This window comes from Cannabis sativa, unplaced genomic scaffold (assembly GCF_029168945.1).
Source record: "Cannabis sativa cultivar Pink pepper isolate KNU-18-1 unplaced genomic scaffold, ASM2916894v1 Contig3, whole genome shotgun sequence".
Lineage (NCBI taxonomy): Eukaryota > Viridiplantae > Streptophyta > Magnoliopsida > Rosales > Cannabaceae > Cannabis > Cannabis sativa.
Genome location: NW_026870039.1, coordinates 324,839 through 343,574, shown reverse-complemented (window position 1 = coordinate 343,574; position 18,736 = coordinate 324,839). Strand labels below are relative to the sequence as shown.

General features: G+C 32.5%; 2 protein-coding genes across 2 annotated transcripts; one reads left to right on the top strand and one right to left on the bottom strand.

The window, feature by feature from the left end:
- Window positions 1-3,277: 3,277 nt before the first annotated feature.
- Window positions 3,278-11,304, bottom strand: LOC115716338 (uncharacterized). Its single transcript, XM_030645142.2, has 19 exons — window positions 11,286-11,304; window positions 10,999-11,026; window positions 9,427-9,537; window positions 8,470-8,572; window positions 7,895-7,964; window positions 7,736-7,774; window positions 7,517-7,634; window positions 7,344-7,401; window positions 7,185-7,249; window positions 7,006-7,012; window positions 6,823-6,883; window positions 6,637-6,696; window positions 6,443-6,462; window positions 6,271-6,336; window positions 5,929-6,096; window positions 5,226-5,483; window positions 4,612-4,824; window positions 3,949-4,220; window positions 3,278-3,802 (listed from the first exon to the last, which is right to left on the bottom strand). Exons 1-19 carry the CDS (start codon window positions 11,302-11,304, stop codon window positions 3,664-3,666), a joined length of 1,875 nt encoding a protein of 624 aa, XP_030501002.2. The 3' UTR covers window positions 3,278-3,663.
- A 4,567-nt stretch (window positions 11,305-15,871) lies between these two features.
- Window positions 15,872-17,817, top strand: LOC133033259 (uncharacterized). The gene is made up of 2 exons (XM_061107949.1): window positions 15,872-15,914; window positions 17,366-17,817. The coding sequence occupies exons 1-2, from the start codon at window positions 15,872-15,874 to the stop codon at window positions 17,815-17,817; spliced, it is 495 nt and encodes a 164-aa protein (XP_060963932.1).
- The last annotated feature ends 919 nt before the right edge of the window (window positions 17,818-18,736 follow it).

The following is an 18,736-nucleotide window of genomic DNA, read 5'->3' as shown; positions in this document are numbered from 1 at the left end:
TCTCAACGATATATCAGGAAAATTTTCAGAAGCTTTTCCATTCTCTATTTGCTCACCAAGAACACCATTACCATTACCAGAAATTTTGGCCGTACCACCACCCTGCTTCGATCTGGGCACCCACGCTGCCGACTTCAGAAACCCCATCGACGCAGGAGAGCGACGGGTCACTCTCTTACTCATTCTCGAAAAACCACCCACAGTGGGAGCTGTTCGCCTGGAAATCACTCCGTTACCACCCTTCGACGCCGAGGAGGCCAGGCCGGGAAGTCGATGTTAGGGGAAGGTCGACGAAAAGCCACGGCTTGGCACGAAAGTATTGGCCCCCGAGAAAACATCTAGGTAAGACGAGGATGTTGAGAGCCACGGACCAAAGAGTGGAAACGGAATTCCATTTCCTTTCTCCACCGTGACAGGGGAGGAGAGGGAGCACCCCCGTCGTTGATGACCCAGGCATCCACAGTTGTAGCAGAAAATGCCAATTCTTTCAAATTTGAATTGAAGCCAAAACTTGACCCCAGAAGCCAAGTCGAAGAAACACCCAGAAAATAGTGGTTCGGCAATGTCAATCACTACCCAAACCTTGAGAAAGTTACTCCAGGAAGCCGGTTTGTCTTCATCTAAATCCACTTGCAACACTTCACCAGCCAAGCTACCCAAGAACTTACCATTGTCTACAGAGAAGTACTCATGAGGGAGGTTGTGTATCTGGATACACAGTTTCAGATGAGTAAATTGTAGTTTTCCACCCTCCCGTGGAGACCAAGCTTGTAGGACCAGTGTATATCCCCTAACACACCAAGGGCCCTTCTCTAGAGCCCAAGTACGGACCTCCTCATCATTAAAACCCAGTTCAAAGTAGTTGGAATTAAAAGCCTCACCAGGAATGGCCACTATAGACACAGGAATATGCCATGTTTTGTCCACAAATTCCTGGACAGTAGTAACTTCCACACTCATTGGGGCCACAACTTTTCCAAAAAGGCAAAAGGTAGTTACTTCAATAAAGATGTTATTATAATCAAGTATTACCTTAAGTTAATTTATGTGATGAGAATAATTATTTGTTATATGGGGATAAAAGAATTAAAATTGATATTGTATTAAAATTTAAATAATATTTATTTTACATTTTTGTAAAAACAAAAAAAAAAAAAAAAAAAAACTGTTTTAAATTTGAGATTATTTCACAAATATACAAAAACAACAAAAAAATTACAAAAATACTATTTTATGAAATTTTAAATATTTTTACGATTTTTTTAATTTTATTTACAGAAAATACGGTCTTTTTATGTTGTACTCTTGTTAATTTATTGTTGATTTTACATTATCTGTATGTTATTTTTTGTTGTTGTTTAGATGTTATTTTCATATTACTTTTATGTAATTTTCTTGTTGTTTTTGTGTTGTTTCTATCGAAAATCATAAAAATGTAAAAAAAAATCTGTAAACGTCAAAATATAATTTTTTTTATAAAAAATGATGTCTTATGTAATTATTTATTTAAATTTCGCCCCAAGTCTCTCAACATCTTGAGACGGCCCTATCAACATACCAATTATATACGTTGTGTAATTGTATGTAAATATATTTTTTATAATAAACAAATTGTATGAACAAACAAAATTATGTTTTTAAATATGTATATTGTCCCTTTCAAAAAAAAAATATGTATATTGTAATAAATTTATATAATGTCTATGCTATTATAAATTTTTCTTTTTAATGCGTTGTGATATTGTACGGGCAATTTGATTAAAAATGAACATCAACAAATTTATTTAATTTCTTATAGCCTTATATTTTTGTCATAAAAGATTACTTTCATAAATAATTTTTTTTAGACAATCTCCAATGATTATATTAATATGATTTTGTCCTGTTATTATACTTTCACGAATTGTAATCCGTGGTGTATGGCAGCCGTTAGATCAAGCCGTCAGATGATGGAGTTATTTGATCTAACAGCTGAGATTGATCTAGGGGTAATTAGGGTTAAAAAATAGAAACGTACCCTCACACTCATTTAATGTACCCTGAGACCCATCTAATGTACCACAGAATACATTCCGTGAGAGTACATCACGGAACAAAATCATATCCCTATTAATATAATGTGAAATTTATACCAATTTAATGTTAAAAGATTTAATTTTTGGTACAATAACTAAAATGATTCACATCAAATACACAAAATATTCTACCAAATAAATATATTTTACTTAAAAATTTTCACATTTTATATTATTTACATTAATAGCCAAAAATAGTTAATTTATGAAATAATTAGTAAGAATTATATCATGACTACTAGTAAGAATTTAGAATCTTAAAATAATTTAGTAAAATAAATATTTATTAAAACAATTAAACACTAAATATTTTTTCAAAAAAATCTTATTGAAGTTATATAGTTGATCCTAATATACACGACCATTTTCAAAACAAACAAAAAATGATTATGCAAAAAAGAGATCATCAATAATATTAAGCATATTAAATATCAATATTCTGAAAGTACTTAAAGTTTATATAATCAATATTTTAATATTTTTTAAAGCTAAGATCCACAAGTGATCAATTTGACTATTAAATTATTAATTACTTAAATGTTGTTGATTTTAGTTTTATAACTTAGTGTTATGTTATTTTTATTTTATTAGTATTAATATTTTTTTTATTGTTATTTTGTATTTGCACATATGTTAATGTTTTAAATCAATTATTATTTTTGTGATAAAATTTAATTAAAGGACTTAATTGTAGGATTATATCTGAAAATAAAATTAAATAAAGGTTAGAATGTAAAAAAAAAAAAAAAATTATATACTAAATCGGTGTAAATTCAAAATTTAACATTATTAATGATGTAGAATTAGACCATAATTTAGTGTATTATTAAAGTAAAATAGTGTAAAAAATTCACACCAATTTAATAAAATAGTATACGATTAGATATGCTCTTAGACTGATCAATTATCTTCAATGACTAATTTTCCATTAAAATCATTTATCTTCAATCTAAAGTTGAGTTTCAACCATCTTGTAAATCTCTTTTTTATTTTGCGTAACATCTCATATTTAACAAAAGAAAAATTCTTTAAATTCTCATATTTACGAAAAATTTCCATTCGCCAAGAGGGAATATAAGTGTTATCAAAGGCTAATTACATTAAAATACTGAACAATGTGTCATTAGTAGTTTTACAACTAAAGTCCAACGGGGAATTTAATCAAAATCTCATGAATAATCCACAAGCATTTGACACAGATATTTCGAGTAAACCATTTATCTTTTTCTTTTTTCCTTTTTTCGTATTTAAAGTATTTCGTGATGAGAAATTCAGATTATACAAATTGAGTATTAATTCATTGTCAAATCTAAAACGCTAGAAATAAATGAATTTGGAAATAATTTAAATAACAAAGATACAATTAATTGGCTAATGCTACATTTGGCCTACACTGTCTGAAACTTCCCTTTTCTTTTCAATCTTCTTCACCATTTTTCATCTTTTTCTGCAGTAGCAAATCAAGTCCTTGAAGAACCAAAAGAATAGATCATCGGCAGGCTTCACGTACCATAAAAAAAAGAAGAGCTTGCCCAGTGTACAAAGAGAAGATGCATAGTTAAACACTTCAAAAGTAAACACTTATTTCTCAGTCTGATCTGGGGCGATTTGAACCGCCTTTGGGATTGTACATTGGTAAAAGCCATCGCGACCCGTGTTTCCTTATCCCGTAACACCGCCAATAAAGTATGAATAATGAAAGTACTACACCAAGGGGGATTGCCCATCTGTTCCGAACAACGAAAAAAAGCCAAATCAAAAACACAGTAATTGAGTATTAATGGTGATTGAGTGTGATAAGATTTATATCTCATTTGGTAAGTGCCCTACATGAACTTCTGATTGAGGATCAAAGAAAGGAGAGTTCATTTACCTGTCCAAGTCCAGTACTGGGCTGTAAACAAGTGTTTCCCAAGTGGCAACTATCACATGCCAAACCGGGTTGTAGTAAAGAGACTCAGCTGTCCAGAACATCCTTGTGTATGTTTCTAAGAAAATGAAGAGTATCCATGCCCCAATTTCAAGTAAAATAAACTTTATGATGAATCTGCCTAACACCACCATGACAAGGGAGAAGGTCACCAACCAATTGAAGAGCCTGTTGTTATATTCTTTGATAAATAGAGAGCGTGATCTCCCCAACATCTGCAGAAAATTGTATGTATGATAATTCAGTTATCTGGCTCCAGCATACCAAACTGACATATTTCGACACTGAATATGTAACTAGATTAATTAATTTTATTATGGCAATAAAGAAAGTCAATTGGTAATTGTAACTTCTTAGAAAAGAACAGTTTGCGAAATTAAATTGTCATAGGTCGTTTTTGTAAGGGTATGTCTAAAATTTTTGCAGTTGCAGACTATGTCAAGGCAACAAAATTGTCAAAAATAGAGATGAAGCCAAACAATGAATTATGGCTTCATTCTGCTATCCAAATGACAAACAAGTATCAAAATAGATTTGAACTTCAAATTTTAATAGCTAAAGGAAATGTCAAACTCAAACAAAAAAGAACGAAAAAAATTGACCAACCTTCATCATTCGATGCTCATAGCTTGCTTTTGAAGGTCCTACACACTCCTGCTCAAAACTTTGATTGCATTTCAGGAAACCTGCATTGAATTTCGCCATTGTAGGAAGTCTGAGAACCTGAAGATGATCCATTTCATCCTCACACGTGGTATACAATCCCTCACAGAGCTTTGACGATTTATTTTCATTTGCTAGAATAACGTTCTTGTAAGCCTATATAATTTTTCTAGAATTAGTAATCGTACTTCTAGCATAATGCAAAACCGTAATATGATATGAGTACGAAATATGTTGGAGTGAAGAAGTCCAAATGGAGTTCAACAAACACAATTAAGCACCATAATCAATGTCTACAGGTTTCACCACTGACAAAACTTCTATTTTGTTCATGAAATAATTGCTCAATAATTTTAGATATATTCTCCCAGAAGTGCCCAATAATCAGATAGAAGAAAGACACTAAACAGCACTGGAAACACCCAAGAATTTTAGAGCAGGTACACTGATCACGTACAGTATATAACCTAGTACCATCTATTTAGTTGTATATACTATATAACCTAGTACAACTTCCGATTACGTATATATAAATATATGTGTAGTTGAATGAATACCTTTTCTATTTCCTCATCTAGCTCCTTAACTGATTTCTTTGCATGGTGACGACCAAAATGCTGGTGCTCAAAAAGTTGCATTGCTTCCTCTCTGGAATTTTGATGGGCATTTTGCAGAGATTCTTCAGAGAGAGGTAAATGCAACTTTGCCATCAGATCACTATACAGCTTCAAACATCGCTCAAGAATACCCTTATTAAAAACCTCAACAAGAGAGCCGGTTGATGGGATCTCCCCTTTATTCAAGGCTTCAAGGATCTGAATAAGAAAATATTAAAATGCATAGTATTACCATCAAAAAGCAATATATGTGTAAATTTCAATTCATGTACAAGAGATAGCATCCAACATAACAAAATGAAGTATACTCTTTTGTATTGGTAATAGAATAACAAATCAAATAATAATAATAATAATAGTAGTAATAATAAATTTTTTTAAAAAAAATAACTATGACATATTGAAGGCAGGAAATGAATGGCATAACAAATAAATGTGATAACACATAATCACGTTTCATTTTGATTGTCGTTGCTAATATTAGAAAAACGTATCAATAATGCCCAAAAGTTTGATAGGATCACAAATGTTAACGAAGGGGCTTAAAACTACTACTCTTTACAACATATTATTAATCTCCAATGACAGGAACTTTTTCCCTGGTTTTCCTGTTTTAATTCGCATGAGCCAGCTTAAGAGATACCTGCTCTAGAAAAGATACAAACTCCTTTCCATTAAGAGGTTTTCCCCGCACAATCTTTGGACGAATAATGCTGCCAACAACATCTTTTAATTGCTCTCTCTTCTTGACATAACTTGGGTCAAGTTCACCATCATTCAAATCACATAGTTTTGTTCGCTGAAGATGAGGCTGTTTATATGTACAGAATTCAAATTCACCATAGAATCAGATCACATAAACAAAATACAAAACATGAACAAATAAATATACACACAGCCTCTAGTGTGCGTGAATACATGTCATACTTATAGAACTAGGAAACTAATATTGAATGGACAGCAAATATTAAAGTAAAACCCGTACTTGCGGTAAGCTAAACGCTGTGCTGTTATCACCCATGATAGCCAAGGAATCTCGAATTTGATTAACCTGATAAAAACACAAAGCAAATCAAAGATAAGTTCCAAAAGAAATTTTTTAAATTAATAATTGAAAAAAATGGGAAAATCAAGAAATCAATTATTAGAGGATATACCAGATCGATATTTTTGTCCCCTGCATTTTCAAAAAACATCAACAGTAAGAGTTTGCTTTTACAAAAACAGCTCAGGTTTTAGTAGTATAATAATAATAAAAATGACCCTTGCCTTTCACTGCTGGGCTTGCAACTTTTTCAACAAAAAAAAAACAAAAACAAAAGAGTTCAGCCAATGAGCAGAAAAACCTGACCTTCACTGTTAGGGACACGATGGAGAGCTTCAACCACCATTTGGTGCACAGATTTCCCTTCTGCAGGACAACAAGAAGGTAGAAAAATATTACACAATTCGGTTCTGAGCTAAAGGATCTATTGGTAGGTTGTCACATAAATTACAGATCAGGTTCCTTACAAAAAACATATCAAATGAAACTTACGGAGAAAATCACGCTGGATAAGCCACAAAAGCTTTGCAGGTTCAAAAGCAATATCTTGCCCCTATTTATGCATATCACACGACACGTATCATCAGAAATAGCCAATAGAAATCATTAGAATCATAGAAAATAAATTGTATGGTAGGGGGGAGGTAATATATACAAAAAGGTTTTGTAAATTACCTTCACTCTGTTTGCCATGAAAAAACCAAGCCACTAAAAAAATTAGTTTTGCCAATAAAAATATAGACAATAACCAAAACATTGTTAAATGTTAAAACAATTGCTAAGTGGAAAAATACAGTAACTAAGATGCCTAATAAAATATTTTGAAAGAAAGAAGGAAAGAAAAAAGCACGAACCTTCCGTAAAATTCTTCGGCAAGCTCAACTGCAAATGATAGTCGAGAGATGTCGGCCTCACGTATCTACACAAATGACATAAGGAAGTTAATTTGGTCATAGGAGCCGCGAGATTAACTAGCCTTCTAAAATAATAACATCAAACTTATTGCCACTAACCGTCTCAGGCAGGTTATAGATAAGTACAGAACTCAAGACAGTAGCCAGAGCAAAAATCCTGCAGAAGCAGGGAACTCAGTATGGGAGAAAAGGAAAGGCACACCAAAGAAAAACAGCACTTAATTTATTTATTTGTTTAATTTAAATAAGTACTTTATTGGCGTGGAAATTACCTGTCGTCATATACATTTGATTTCCCAACACTCTCAAAACCCTCTGTATCAAGGAAAAGCACGGAAGTTTTCACTCCATCGATCGTCATTTCTCGTGGGGTTCCCCATACCCATATCCCTGAAACAGATATTAAGAAAGAACAAAACTGTCAGATAGCAGCCACATAAATGAAAGAAGCAAACTATTAGTACGCACATCAGTGATTTCAAGGTAATTACCCTTTGTTTTTGTGTCACGCATGTGTCCAACACCAAAGCCTGAAGAAAAAGCATTTGGATATTCAAGGATACTACATCATATAAACTAACCAAACTATGCAGAAAGATTAACGCAACAAGACCTGTTCAGAAACAATACAAAAATAAATAGGACTGCACCTTCGGAACAAGAAAGCGAGAGAAGCTGATTAAGCAAAAACGATTTTCCAGAGCGGTAAGGTCCAATAACCTGAAGAACAAGCCACCAATGATATGGAATCAAGCTAATGAAAAGTATAGGAAGCTCATAAACGTAAAATCTGACCAAACTCATAAATAAGGGTACTCAAAACAATTACTTGCACCTATTTTTTTTTCACTGAAAATGAAAAACACTATTACATGTGTAGATTTTCTGGTTCAGCTCCAAAAATCCACACAGATGATATTTTAAAACATTAAAGAATAAAAAGAATGGTGAAGAAATATTTGGAAAGAGAAAAAAAAAAGACAAGCTCTTTTAGCATGAAAACAAGAAAAAGAAAGAGCAGATTTCCTATGTCTGACATGACAACTACTTTAATCTTTACATGCTAAATAGGCCATCTCAAGTGTATTGAAGGTTTCCCTAAACAATTGAACCTCATGAAGTCCAAAAATATACCTTTATGTTAAACTTTCAAGCAATAGCGTAATTCAAAAATGAATAAAATATATTAATTCTTAGTACAAGCTGCTCCATAAAATTATCTTACTGCAACAGCTGCAATTGGAGTTGTTATTCTCTTGATGGCCTCCAAACCTTCCCTTGAAAGCTGAAGTTTGGTATGACCAGGATCGGGTTCGACAATTGGGAACCTGAGCATGCAGTGTTGCAACAATTGTTAGATATAGCGGCTTGCAAATGTTATTTGCAGAACAAAAAATTATGTGTAAATCTTTCTGAACAATTTACCTAAACAACTCTTCTAAAATTTAAGCAGTGAACAAAAATATATTGCATGACAATTATGTGCCCCATAATGATATCAAACTGAGAAGCACTTGTAAAACAAACAATCTCAGAAGATAACACAATTAGTTAATAACTCCGTTGCATCAATTTAAGTTCTCATTAGTGTAAACATATTGTAGAGGTTACAAAGGGGCAGTAACTGTCAAGTTTAATATAAACAAAGCTAAATCAATTTATGTTCAAAATCATTATTTGTCGAACAAGTTACATAGCAATCAAATCAAGAACCCATGTTAGAAACTCTCCGATATGTGGAAAGCATGCATTCTAATATTGGCGGTGCCCCTTCTATTAGCATTATAATCAAATTAGTAAATCTAATATGATATTAGAGCGAGTATTTCCATGTTTAACTATCCAAACTAGTCCAATAATTTGAGAGACCAAACTGAAAAAAGCAACTCTTTTAGCATATCAAATCATTTTCTGTAACCAAATTACGAAGCGAAATTCTTCACTATGACAAGAAACATAACTTAAAAGATTCACCTTTATCACTAACAGCTAACAGTTAATAAGATCAAACTTAACAATCACAAAACTAAACAAATGAACATTCCAATAATTGTAAATAGCTTCATTCTAGTCATAGGCAAGATTAAAAAAAATGGAAACACACACACATCTTCGAACAAAATACATACTTTCTTAATTTTATTAAGAAAAAGAAAAAAATGAACAGTGGGAAATGACTTACGCCTGGTTAAAATTCTCGACCGAGAATGACCCAGATGCTAAAAGGAAGCAGGAAATAGAAAAAACCATGAACCAAGAAGAAAACTCCATTGCTGAAGATTGCAGAGACCGCCTATCTCACCAATGGGGTCGAGTCAAAGACCGGTGCACATAAGTGTACGGGGAAATCAACCATAAGAATGCAAGGAAGAGAAGCAAGCGGGTTTGGGGAAGAGCGTTGAGATGGAATGGGATCTGAAAAACGAAAGGAGAAGGGTGTACGTTAAGAATCGTGGGAGATCAACATAACAAGCGGATTGTTTTGGTTTTTGGTTTTGGTTTTTGCATTTTTACAGAGAAAGGCTCAGGATTTGGAATTTGTAATGTAAAGTAGCCGATAAATGCCCTTTCGATTAAAATAATAAAATAAATAATGTATTGACCATTGAGAATTGACTGAGTTTTATCTTTTTATTTTTTTTTTTTAGCTGTAATTCTACGTTACTATTTAGTATTTACACGCACGTTGGGGGAAGTTGTCTGTCTGGTCGCTAAGAGCACAACTCCATTAAAATACCTTTATATGTAAAAATTTAGCTAAAAATGGTCAAATGGATCATATGAGTTACTGTAAATTTATTTATTTATTTTTTTTTTGTTTTGAGAAAATACTGTAAATTTATTTTAAAGAATGGTATTAAAGTTATTTTAAAAAATTGTACTATAGCTTCTCTAAATGTAGCTACAATTATTCATTAAGCTATATTTATTTTATTATTATTTTACTTTATTATTTCTCTCTCATACCATCTCTTTCTTTATTTTATTGATTTTTTTTCATTATTTTTATATAAATGAATATTGAACATAATAATATTTAAATAATATGGAGATAAAAATAAAAAAATTAATGTATGATGTAATGTAAAAATTTGAAGTAAAATAAGAAAAAAATAGAATTTTGGTAAGGTATTATAAAGGATAGTTTAGAGAAACTATTAGGAGTGCTCTAAGATTATAATTTACCATCAAACTTTTTTCTCGAACTTCTGAAATTAAATATCAAAATATTATTTTTTAAAAAAAATTTACAACAAAAACTTTTAAATTTTATATACTTAAATATTATATTTTTTTTTTACAAATTAAATTATTTTACTTCATTCTGTTACTACTATTCTGTTAGCTATGAAAAATAAATGTGTGTAAAGCTCAGACTAAATTCCATTTATTTCTTAAAAAAAAAGTAAATCAAATATTTATTTATATTTTTTTTAACAATAAACTAAACTTTTATTGAAATTAATTAAAATAGTGTACAACGAAAAGCAAAGATGAAAAACTATACATCTAAACTAGTTAATTATCCACCCTAAGTACGTGATTAACTAATTTATTGTAAGATAAATATGAATAAGGGATACATTAAGAAAATTAGAAAGCAAACTAGTAATAACTTCTAATAGAGTCCAAATCATTAGAGAAAGACTATCTCATAGATAAAACAAAAATTCAAAGTTGCATAGCCAAATTTAAAAGAATTAAGTGGAAGTCCCAGGCCCAAACGACCAATCCAACGCCACCATAGAGTTACCGTTTCGGCGTAGATAGTTGTGGAATTTCTACAAAACCAACATAATACATAATAAGGTCGAAATTTCATAAAGAAAAAAAAATAAAAATGAAGCATAATATAATAAAATAACAATAAGATCACCAGAATAAAATGAAGATGAAAAAAATGAACATAAGAATCTGAGACCGAAGGAATAGCCTCCCATCGTCCACTACTATAAGTAAAAAAATTATTGTTGTAGGTGACTAAAAATATAGTGTAACAATCAATCTTCCATATATATCACTAACCAAAACATAACATACCAGTCTTGCCTTTTGGCATGTGTTTGTAAGTTTCTCTCAAAAGTTTTAGTTTGTCCTTTCTAGTTTGGCTTTTTATGGTCCAATATCTCAACTCTTTTGTCCAATGGCTTCCAGTAGTCGTGTCGTGCATGATTTGGAGGATCAATATTCGAATATCGAACTTGGAGATGAAGGGGGAATGGTAGAGTTTGATAGCGTGGATGAGGAAGATTTACTGGTGGATGATCAATGGTGCTTGGTGGGTCATTTTTTGAACGTGAGAGCGCTGGATTTTGAGGCAATGAAACACACTATGGCAGGGCCTTGGAAGCCAGGAAAAAGGTTATTTGTTAAAGAGTTGGCTTCGAATCTCTTCTTATTTCAGTTATACTATGAGACTATGAGATTGATATTAAAAGTGTTATTAATGGCAGTCCTTGGACGTTCAATGAGTTGCCATTCTTGTTTGGAAGGGTGCCAAAAGGTGGTGATCCAAAAGCGATGAGTTTGAATAAGCTTGATATGTGGGTCCAAATTCACAATCTTTCGTCTGGGTTTATGACTGAACAAGTGGCTAAGGAGGCGGCTAGGACCATCGACGATTTTGTCGAAATAGACCCGAAGAATTATAATGGGTTATTGCGTGATTATTTGCGTGTTCGTGTCACCATCAATATTGATCTCCCGCTAAAATAGAGGATGAGGATGAAGAAGACGGGTGGTGAATGGTTTTATGCTAACTTTAAATATGAGCATGTTCCGACTTTTTATTTCATATGTAGTATCATTGGACATTCTGAGAATTTTTGCCACAAACTTTTTGATACGCTGGCTGAAGAGATTGTAAAATTGTATGGGAATTGGATGCATGGTTAGCCTCGGAAGTAGAATTTTTTGATGCTTTCTCAGTACTTGCATATGGGTACTGAAGCAAATGAGCATTTTTTAGCGAGACAAGACGGTGGTAAGGAGGACATCATGGTGGTCAACAGTTACCATTTACAGTTAGGGAAAGAATTAATGTGCTGAGTGGGAGTATCAATCAATCTCTTAAAACGGGTTTCGTGAGACCCGATTCAGACCTAATTGGGTCGGGATGAAATTTTGAGCAAAAATTTGATGAAAATTGTGGAAAATTAAAGGGTTTTATTCAGGTTTCAATTTCTAAGAGATCTAGAATTTAATTTTGAGTATACATACATAACTTAGGTAGATCTAATGAAATACATCCAAAAACTATGAGCTAAAATAAATCGGACTATAGTGGTAATTTTGATCTAGTCCAATTCAAAAAATAAGTTGTGTAGAAATATTGTGGATTACTTAGTAATGAGGTTTGCCCAATCAATTTTGATCAATAAACAATTTAATGAAAAACCAAAATTTGATTTCATAATGAAAATTCATAAACCCTAAAAGTTTAATTTTAAATTTTTTTTCCATTCATTCAATAATTTCATGTATATAATATATTAAGATAAAGAGAATTTAATGAGGAATAAAACTCCTAAAATTTTGATATTAAACAACAAAAAAATCTAACATATAATTGCGAAATCAATATGTAATTAGAAGTTAATATATAATTAGAGATAATTAACCTATATCAATCAATTATTACACAAATTATTGATCCTAAATTATATACAATTGGCGATTTGATATCATAAACTTAAGATCAATTTTTATATAATATAGAACACAATGATTATATATAATAATTAGGTATGTGTACCTAATTAATCCATAGCAATTACCATAATTTGATAAGGGAATTTTGATTTTATATACTTAAAAAATTAAAAAAAATATATTATTAAACCAAAACTCTAAACCCTAAAAAAACTATGACATTTTTTTTCAAAACCCCAAAAATACCCCCCTCACAATTCACCCATTATCTCTCTGCATCATCTCTCTCTCTCTATCTAGCATCCCAACCGCCCACCCTCACCACCAACTCCGACCTCCATCCTCCGACCTCCGACCTTCACCACCACCTCCGACCACCCGCACCAACACCCCGACCCAGCCCCACTCTCTCGGACCACCCAAAAGTCGCACCCCCTCAGCCCACTCTCTCTTCCTCTCTCTGAAATCGCAGAAAAAAAAAATTCCCCCAGGTCTGATGGTCGGACCATGGGGTCCGATGGGGTCTGACCAATCGGACCCATCGGACGCAATGGTCCGACCATCGGACCTATATATTTTATTTTATTATTTTTTTTTTTTGCATTTTCAGAGAGAGGAAGAGAGACCCAGGTCAGATGGTCGGACCATGGGGTCCGACCATCGAACCTGGGGGGAAATTTTTTTTTTCTGCGATTTCAAAGAGAGGAAGAGAGAGTGGGCTGAGGGGGTGCGACTTTGGGTGGTCCGAGAGAGTGGGGCTGGGTCGAGGGTGTTGGTGTGGGTGGTCGGAGGTGGTGGTGAGGGTCGGAGGTCGGAGGATGGAGGTCGGAGGTGGTGGTGAGGGTGGGCGGTTGGGATGCGAGATAGAGAGAGAGAGAGAGCGAGAGAGAGAGAGAGAGAGAGAGAGAGAGAGAGAGATGATGCAGAGAGAGAATGGGTGAATTGTGAGGGGAGTATTTTTGGGGTTTTGAAAAAAAAGTCATAGTTTTTTTAGGGTTTAGGTTTTTGGTTTAATAATAAATTTTTTTAATTTTTTAAGTATATAAAATCAAATTTTCCTTTGATAATGCAATACTATCAACTAAGTCTTCCTCCCCAAGTCTCTAAATTTGAAGCAATTTCATTTTTCTGATCATCAAAATTATACAATTGTGATGAAACAATATGTATTTATAGAGTTAGGGATGAAACTCAACTACATAACCCTAGTTGGACAAGACCTGCTCATCAAAGGCTTCAGTTAACTAGAAAAGTCCACACTTCTGCTTCAACTAGATTTTACACACACAGATACTAAGCCCATCAACTATTAATTACTAACAATATGAGCTAATATAACAAAGAACTATTCAATCAACCGAAGTTTTAATAAAACTAATAAAAGTTAATGTAAGCCTAAATAAAAGTCTAACAGTACCAAGGTTAGGGAATGTCATTTTCGACAAATTTTCAATTATTTTTTGATAGATTTTCGATGGTTTGTTTATTTGTCTGAATAATTTTTATTGCTTTTCGATAGTTAATTTTTTATTGCTTTTTCGACATGTGTTTTTTTAATGAGTTTTGGATAGTTTCTCAATTGTTTACTAAAAGTTGTGTTATGTTATTTTTACTTTTTCTTTCCGAAAAGATTTCGATGGTATTTCTATAAGATTTCAAGTATATTTGTTTTGCCTAATAATTTTGTAGTTTGTTGATGATTTTGTTTATTATTTCTTAACTAAATTGCTTTTGGTTTGTTTTAAATTACATTGTTTATGCTTGTAAAGTGTGTGACGATCTTGCTAAATATTCTACTCTCTATATGTCACACTCTCTATATGTCACACGACCTCTAAAGTCTCCAGTCTAAAACTGGAATAATATATGCTCTAGAAATATTTGATAAAAAAAAAGGTATAAATTTAGTTTTAAAAAAAAAAAATATCAAAAACACATCTAAGATCTCATCAAAATTCCATCAAAAATAAATTTTATCTTGGGCAAAACAAATATACAAACTTCCTAAAAATCCTATTAAAATGCCATTAAAAAACTATCAAGAACTATCAAAAAATAATCAAGCAAATAACATAACATAACTTCAGTAAACTATCGAAAATATGTCAAAAAATCAATAACAAATTTACTATCAAAAATCAATGAAAAATTATTCAAACAAACAAATAGATAGACTATTGAAATCTATCAGAAAATAATCAAAATAGTGTTGAATTTGGTCTTCCCTAACCTTATACGCCATACATCAAGAAGTCATCAAGAATATATAGAAAACATATCGAAAAGGGATAATTGCGGCAAAAGTCCCCAAAAACTTGAGGTTGATGCCGATTAGTCCTCATCCTCAAAAATTGGCGGTGAAAATACCTAAGGTCCCAATTTTTGTTTGTCTGTTGGTCCTTTTTCTAACGGATCCGTTAAATTCAAATGAAATGCCACGTGTCAAATTTTTATTGGTCCAAATCATATTTTTAATTATAAAGAATTTAAATAATTTAAATAATAATTAATTTATTAAAAAATAAATAAAAACTTTAACACTTTTCTTTTTATTTTTATTTTATTTTTTATTTGTTTTTCTCCTTCTTCTTCTTCATGGAGGAAAGACCACGATTTGGTCCGTTTTTGTTTTCTTTCAAAAACTCTTTGTTCCTTGTTCAGCTTCTTCCACCACCACCACCATGAGCTCGACCCCAGCCCACTTTTTTTTCTTTGTGGAGCATAAGACCTTCCTTCTTCATGGAGCATAGACACACATAAACAACTCTTGCATTAAAAACCCAAACCACGTTTTGAGCTTGCAATTTCCTGTCATCATCCTCGACCCCGTCTACGGCGAGCCAATCGGCCCTCATCAACAATGTTTATGGAGCATCTTCACAGATCGCTCTCCGACGGTGATTAGACCGAGACCATTGAAGCCCAAATCCTCTTTCATCTCTCTCCTTATGCGATCTAAGCTTGTGAAAAGAGACATGGACAGAGAAGAAGAAGATGAAGACGAAGATTTCAATTCGGGTATAGTTTGATTTTTTTTTCTGATGTGTGAGTTAAATCTGGGTTTGGGTTTACTAGGAATTTGATTTTCTATTTTGGGTTTTTTTACTGAGAATGGGTTTAGGTTTACTGGGAATGGAATAAGAACATTTTGAATCTTTACTGTATTTTTTTTTGTACATTAATATATATTTGGATTTATTTTATATACCAAAATTTGAGGATGGGTAAGAATAATGTGTGGCTGAAAGAAGAATCAAAATGGGATGACCCAGGGAGTAGCGAGAGGTAGAAGACGGAGAGGAAAAAGAAAAGAAGAAAAAAAGAAAAAAAAAGTTGTTTGATGATTTTAAAATAATTCTTTTTAGTTTATTGATTGTTGAGATGAGAATGTTGAGATTTGTTAGGATTCATCTTCATCATCAATCATTATTGATTAATTATTTATTTATTTAAATGGGAATCGTATACTGTTGTAGATGGCGGTTGTGGGTGGTGAGTTTTTGATATGGGTGGTTTATGAGCAGAGGGTGAATAAGGAGAAAGAAAAAAGAAAGGGAAAAAAAGAAAAAAAAAATAATTTTATGACTATCATTAGTCTCAAGATGAAGTTTATGAATGGTTTCTCGAGGTTTCAAAGATCTCGTGGTGGTGTTCCGATCGAACCCTCGTGGCTGACTGGGTTCATGAAGAAGATGAATAAGAAAAAAAAAAGAAAAAAATAATAAATTTATGATTTTAAAATGTTTTTTTTTAGTTTTTTATTTTATTTAATTTTTTTAATTAAAATTATTATTTGGACCAATTAAAATTTGACATGTGGCATTTCATTTGAATTTAACAGATCCGTTAGAAAAAGGACCAACAGACAAACAAAAATTGAGACCTTAGGTATTTTCACCGCCAATTTTTGAAGTTGAGGACTAATCGGCATCAACCTCAAGTTTTTGGGGACTTTTGCCGCAATTATCCCTATCGAAAATTAAAAAAATACCCAAATTACACCAAAAAACTAGATCTCCCGATTTTGAAAAACAGCAAAACAAAACCAATGCAAATAACAATACAAAAAATTATTTAAAAACACTTACCTATTATTTTACGTGTTCTGGCCTTCCATGGTGGAGTAACGGCCTGGGCGTTCTTGGGATGGTGGTGTGGTCCTCCTCTGGCGTTTGTGGCGTCGTGATCTCTTTGGCGTTCATGGCATCGTGGTCTCTTCGACGCTCGTCATCTCTCCAATGGCTAAGTAGAGAGAGACAATAGAGAGAAATAGAGAAGAGATTGAGAAAGAGAGATATGAGTGTTTCCTAAAAAAATTAAAGGACGAGTAATTTTGGTATACCATCAATAATATCGGCATAAAATGGGATTTATTGACTTCATCTGGCGGACTCGCAATGAAAAGGTACACAATCATTGTCCTGCTGATGTATTTAAATGTATTGACTCTGTTCGCTCTTCTTTTGCAGATCACCATGTTTATTTGCTCCCTTGCACTATTTCACACTTGGAGGACGTTTGGCGGCCCCCTCCCCAGGATTGGGTGAAGCTGAATTGTGATGTCAGAGTAGGGTTGGAAAGCATGTGTGCAGCTGTAGTCGCAAGGGATCATGTTGGCAAGGTGATCTGGGTTACTATCTCTAAGCTGGAGTTCTCTGACGCTCTTTGCGGGGAAGCGGCGGCTTGCTGTCTAGCTCTGGAGTCGGCAAGGGATCGTGGTTTAAAGTTTATTTTGATTGAGAGTGATTCGAGAATAGTGATCAATGCTCTTAATGGGAAAGATTCCCGTTGGGAGCTCGACGACTATGTCTCATTTTATATTAGATCCTCTCATTTTTTTGTTGGATGTATTTTTGAACATATTAGTCGACAGTGTAATTTTGCGGCCCATAATGTGGCTAACGGGGCGTTTTCCCACTAGAGGTTCGGTTCCTTACCGATTAGCTCTATCCCAAATAAACTCTTTTCCAGAAGGTCTAATTGCTTTTATATATATTTGCACGCTTTTTTTCTAAAAAAAAAAATAGCTATATTCAAAATAAATAGAAAGTGTCGACAAGATGTTCACTGTTTGGGAAGGAGTATTTTGTAAAATCATTTTTTTTCTTTTTTGTTTTTTTTTTTTTTTTTTGTGAAACCATTTTTTTTCTTCAATTAAATCCTTTGACCATTTGGATCGAGTTCTCAATCTCTATGTAAGTATAGAGTCCATGATATGGATAATGATTTATCAATTTTCTAGTGGTAATGAGATGAAACGTAAGAAAAAAGTAAAATAAAAAGAACGGGTGGATCGAAGTTCATAAATTAATGATATACCTCGTAATAAAATATGAAACAATATTTAATTTTTTCCAATGTTATATTATATTTTCTTTTATTTTATTTTTTCATAAGTTTAACTACTTTTTTTTTTATAACTAATAAGTTTAACTACTGAAAATTATGTTTTCCCATGATATTTTATTTTTGTAGCATTTGACTAGGATTTTTTAATTCAGTTAATCATATGATGAATTTGTTTTATTTAATCCTTGTATGAACAATCTTTTTTACTACTCAAACTCCCACAGTTCAAGCCTAACAACTTTTCTTCTTCTTCTTTCTTTTTCCTGAATAAGCTCTTTCCTTCTTAATAGATAAAAAAAAAGTTATACATTAAATCTAACCAAATATATAAATTATAATATATGTGCATGGATTGGACATCACTGTACATATACGTAAAACTGAAACCATTCTATATATGCAACTTAACAGTTGGATCGTAATACATGCATATGAATATGATATATATATATATAGATAATATATATATACACAGAATTTCATTATTGAGT

Bases quoted from the DNA above. Each gene is read 5' to 3' on its own strand.
- LOC133033259 (XM_061107949.1), top strand. From the start codon at position 15,872: ATGGACAGAGAAGAAGAAGATGAAGACGAAGATTTCAATTCGG. The intron at 15,915-17,365 runs GTATAGTTTGAT...CTTCTTTTGCAG, and splicing joins AGACGAAGATTTCAATTCGG to ATCACCATGTTTATTTGCTC.
- LOC115716338 (XM_030645142.2), bottom strand. The intron at 6,337-6,442 runs GTATATCCTCTA...TGTTTTTATCAG, and splicing joins GGGACAAAAATATCGATCTG to GTTAATCAAATTCGAGATTC. The intron at 3,803-3,948 runs GTAAATGAACTC...TGTTCGGAACAG, and splicing joins CCAGTACTGGACTTGGACAG to ATGGGCAATCCCCCTTGGTG.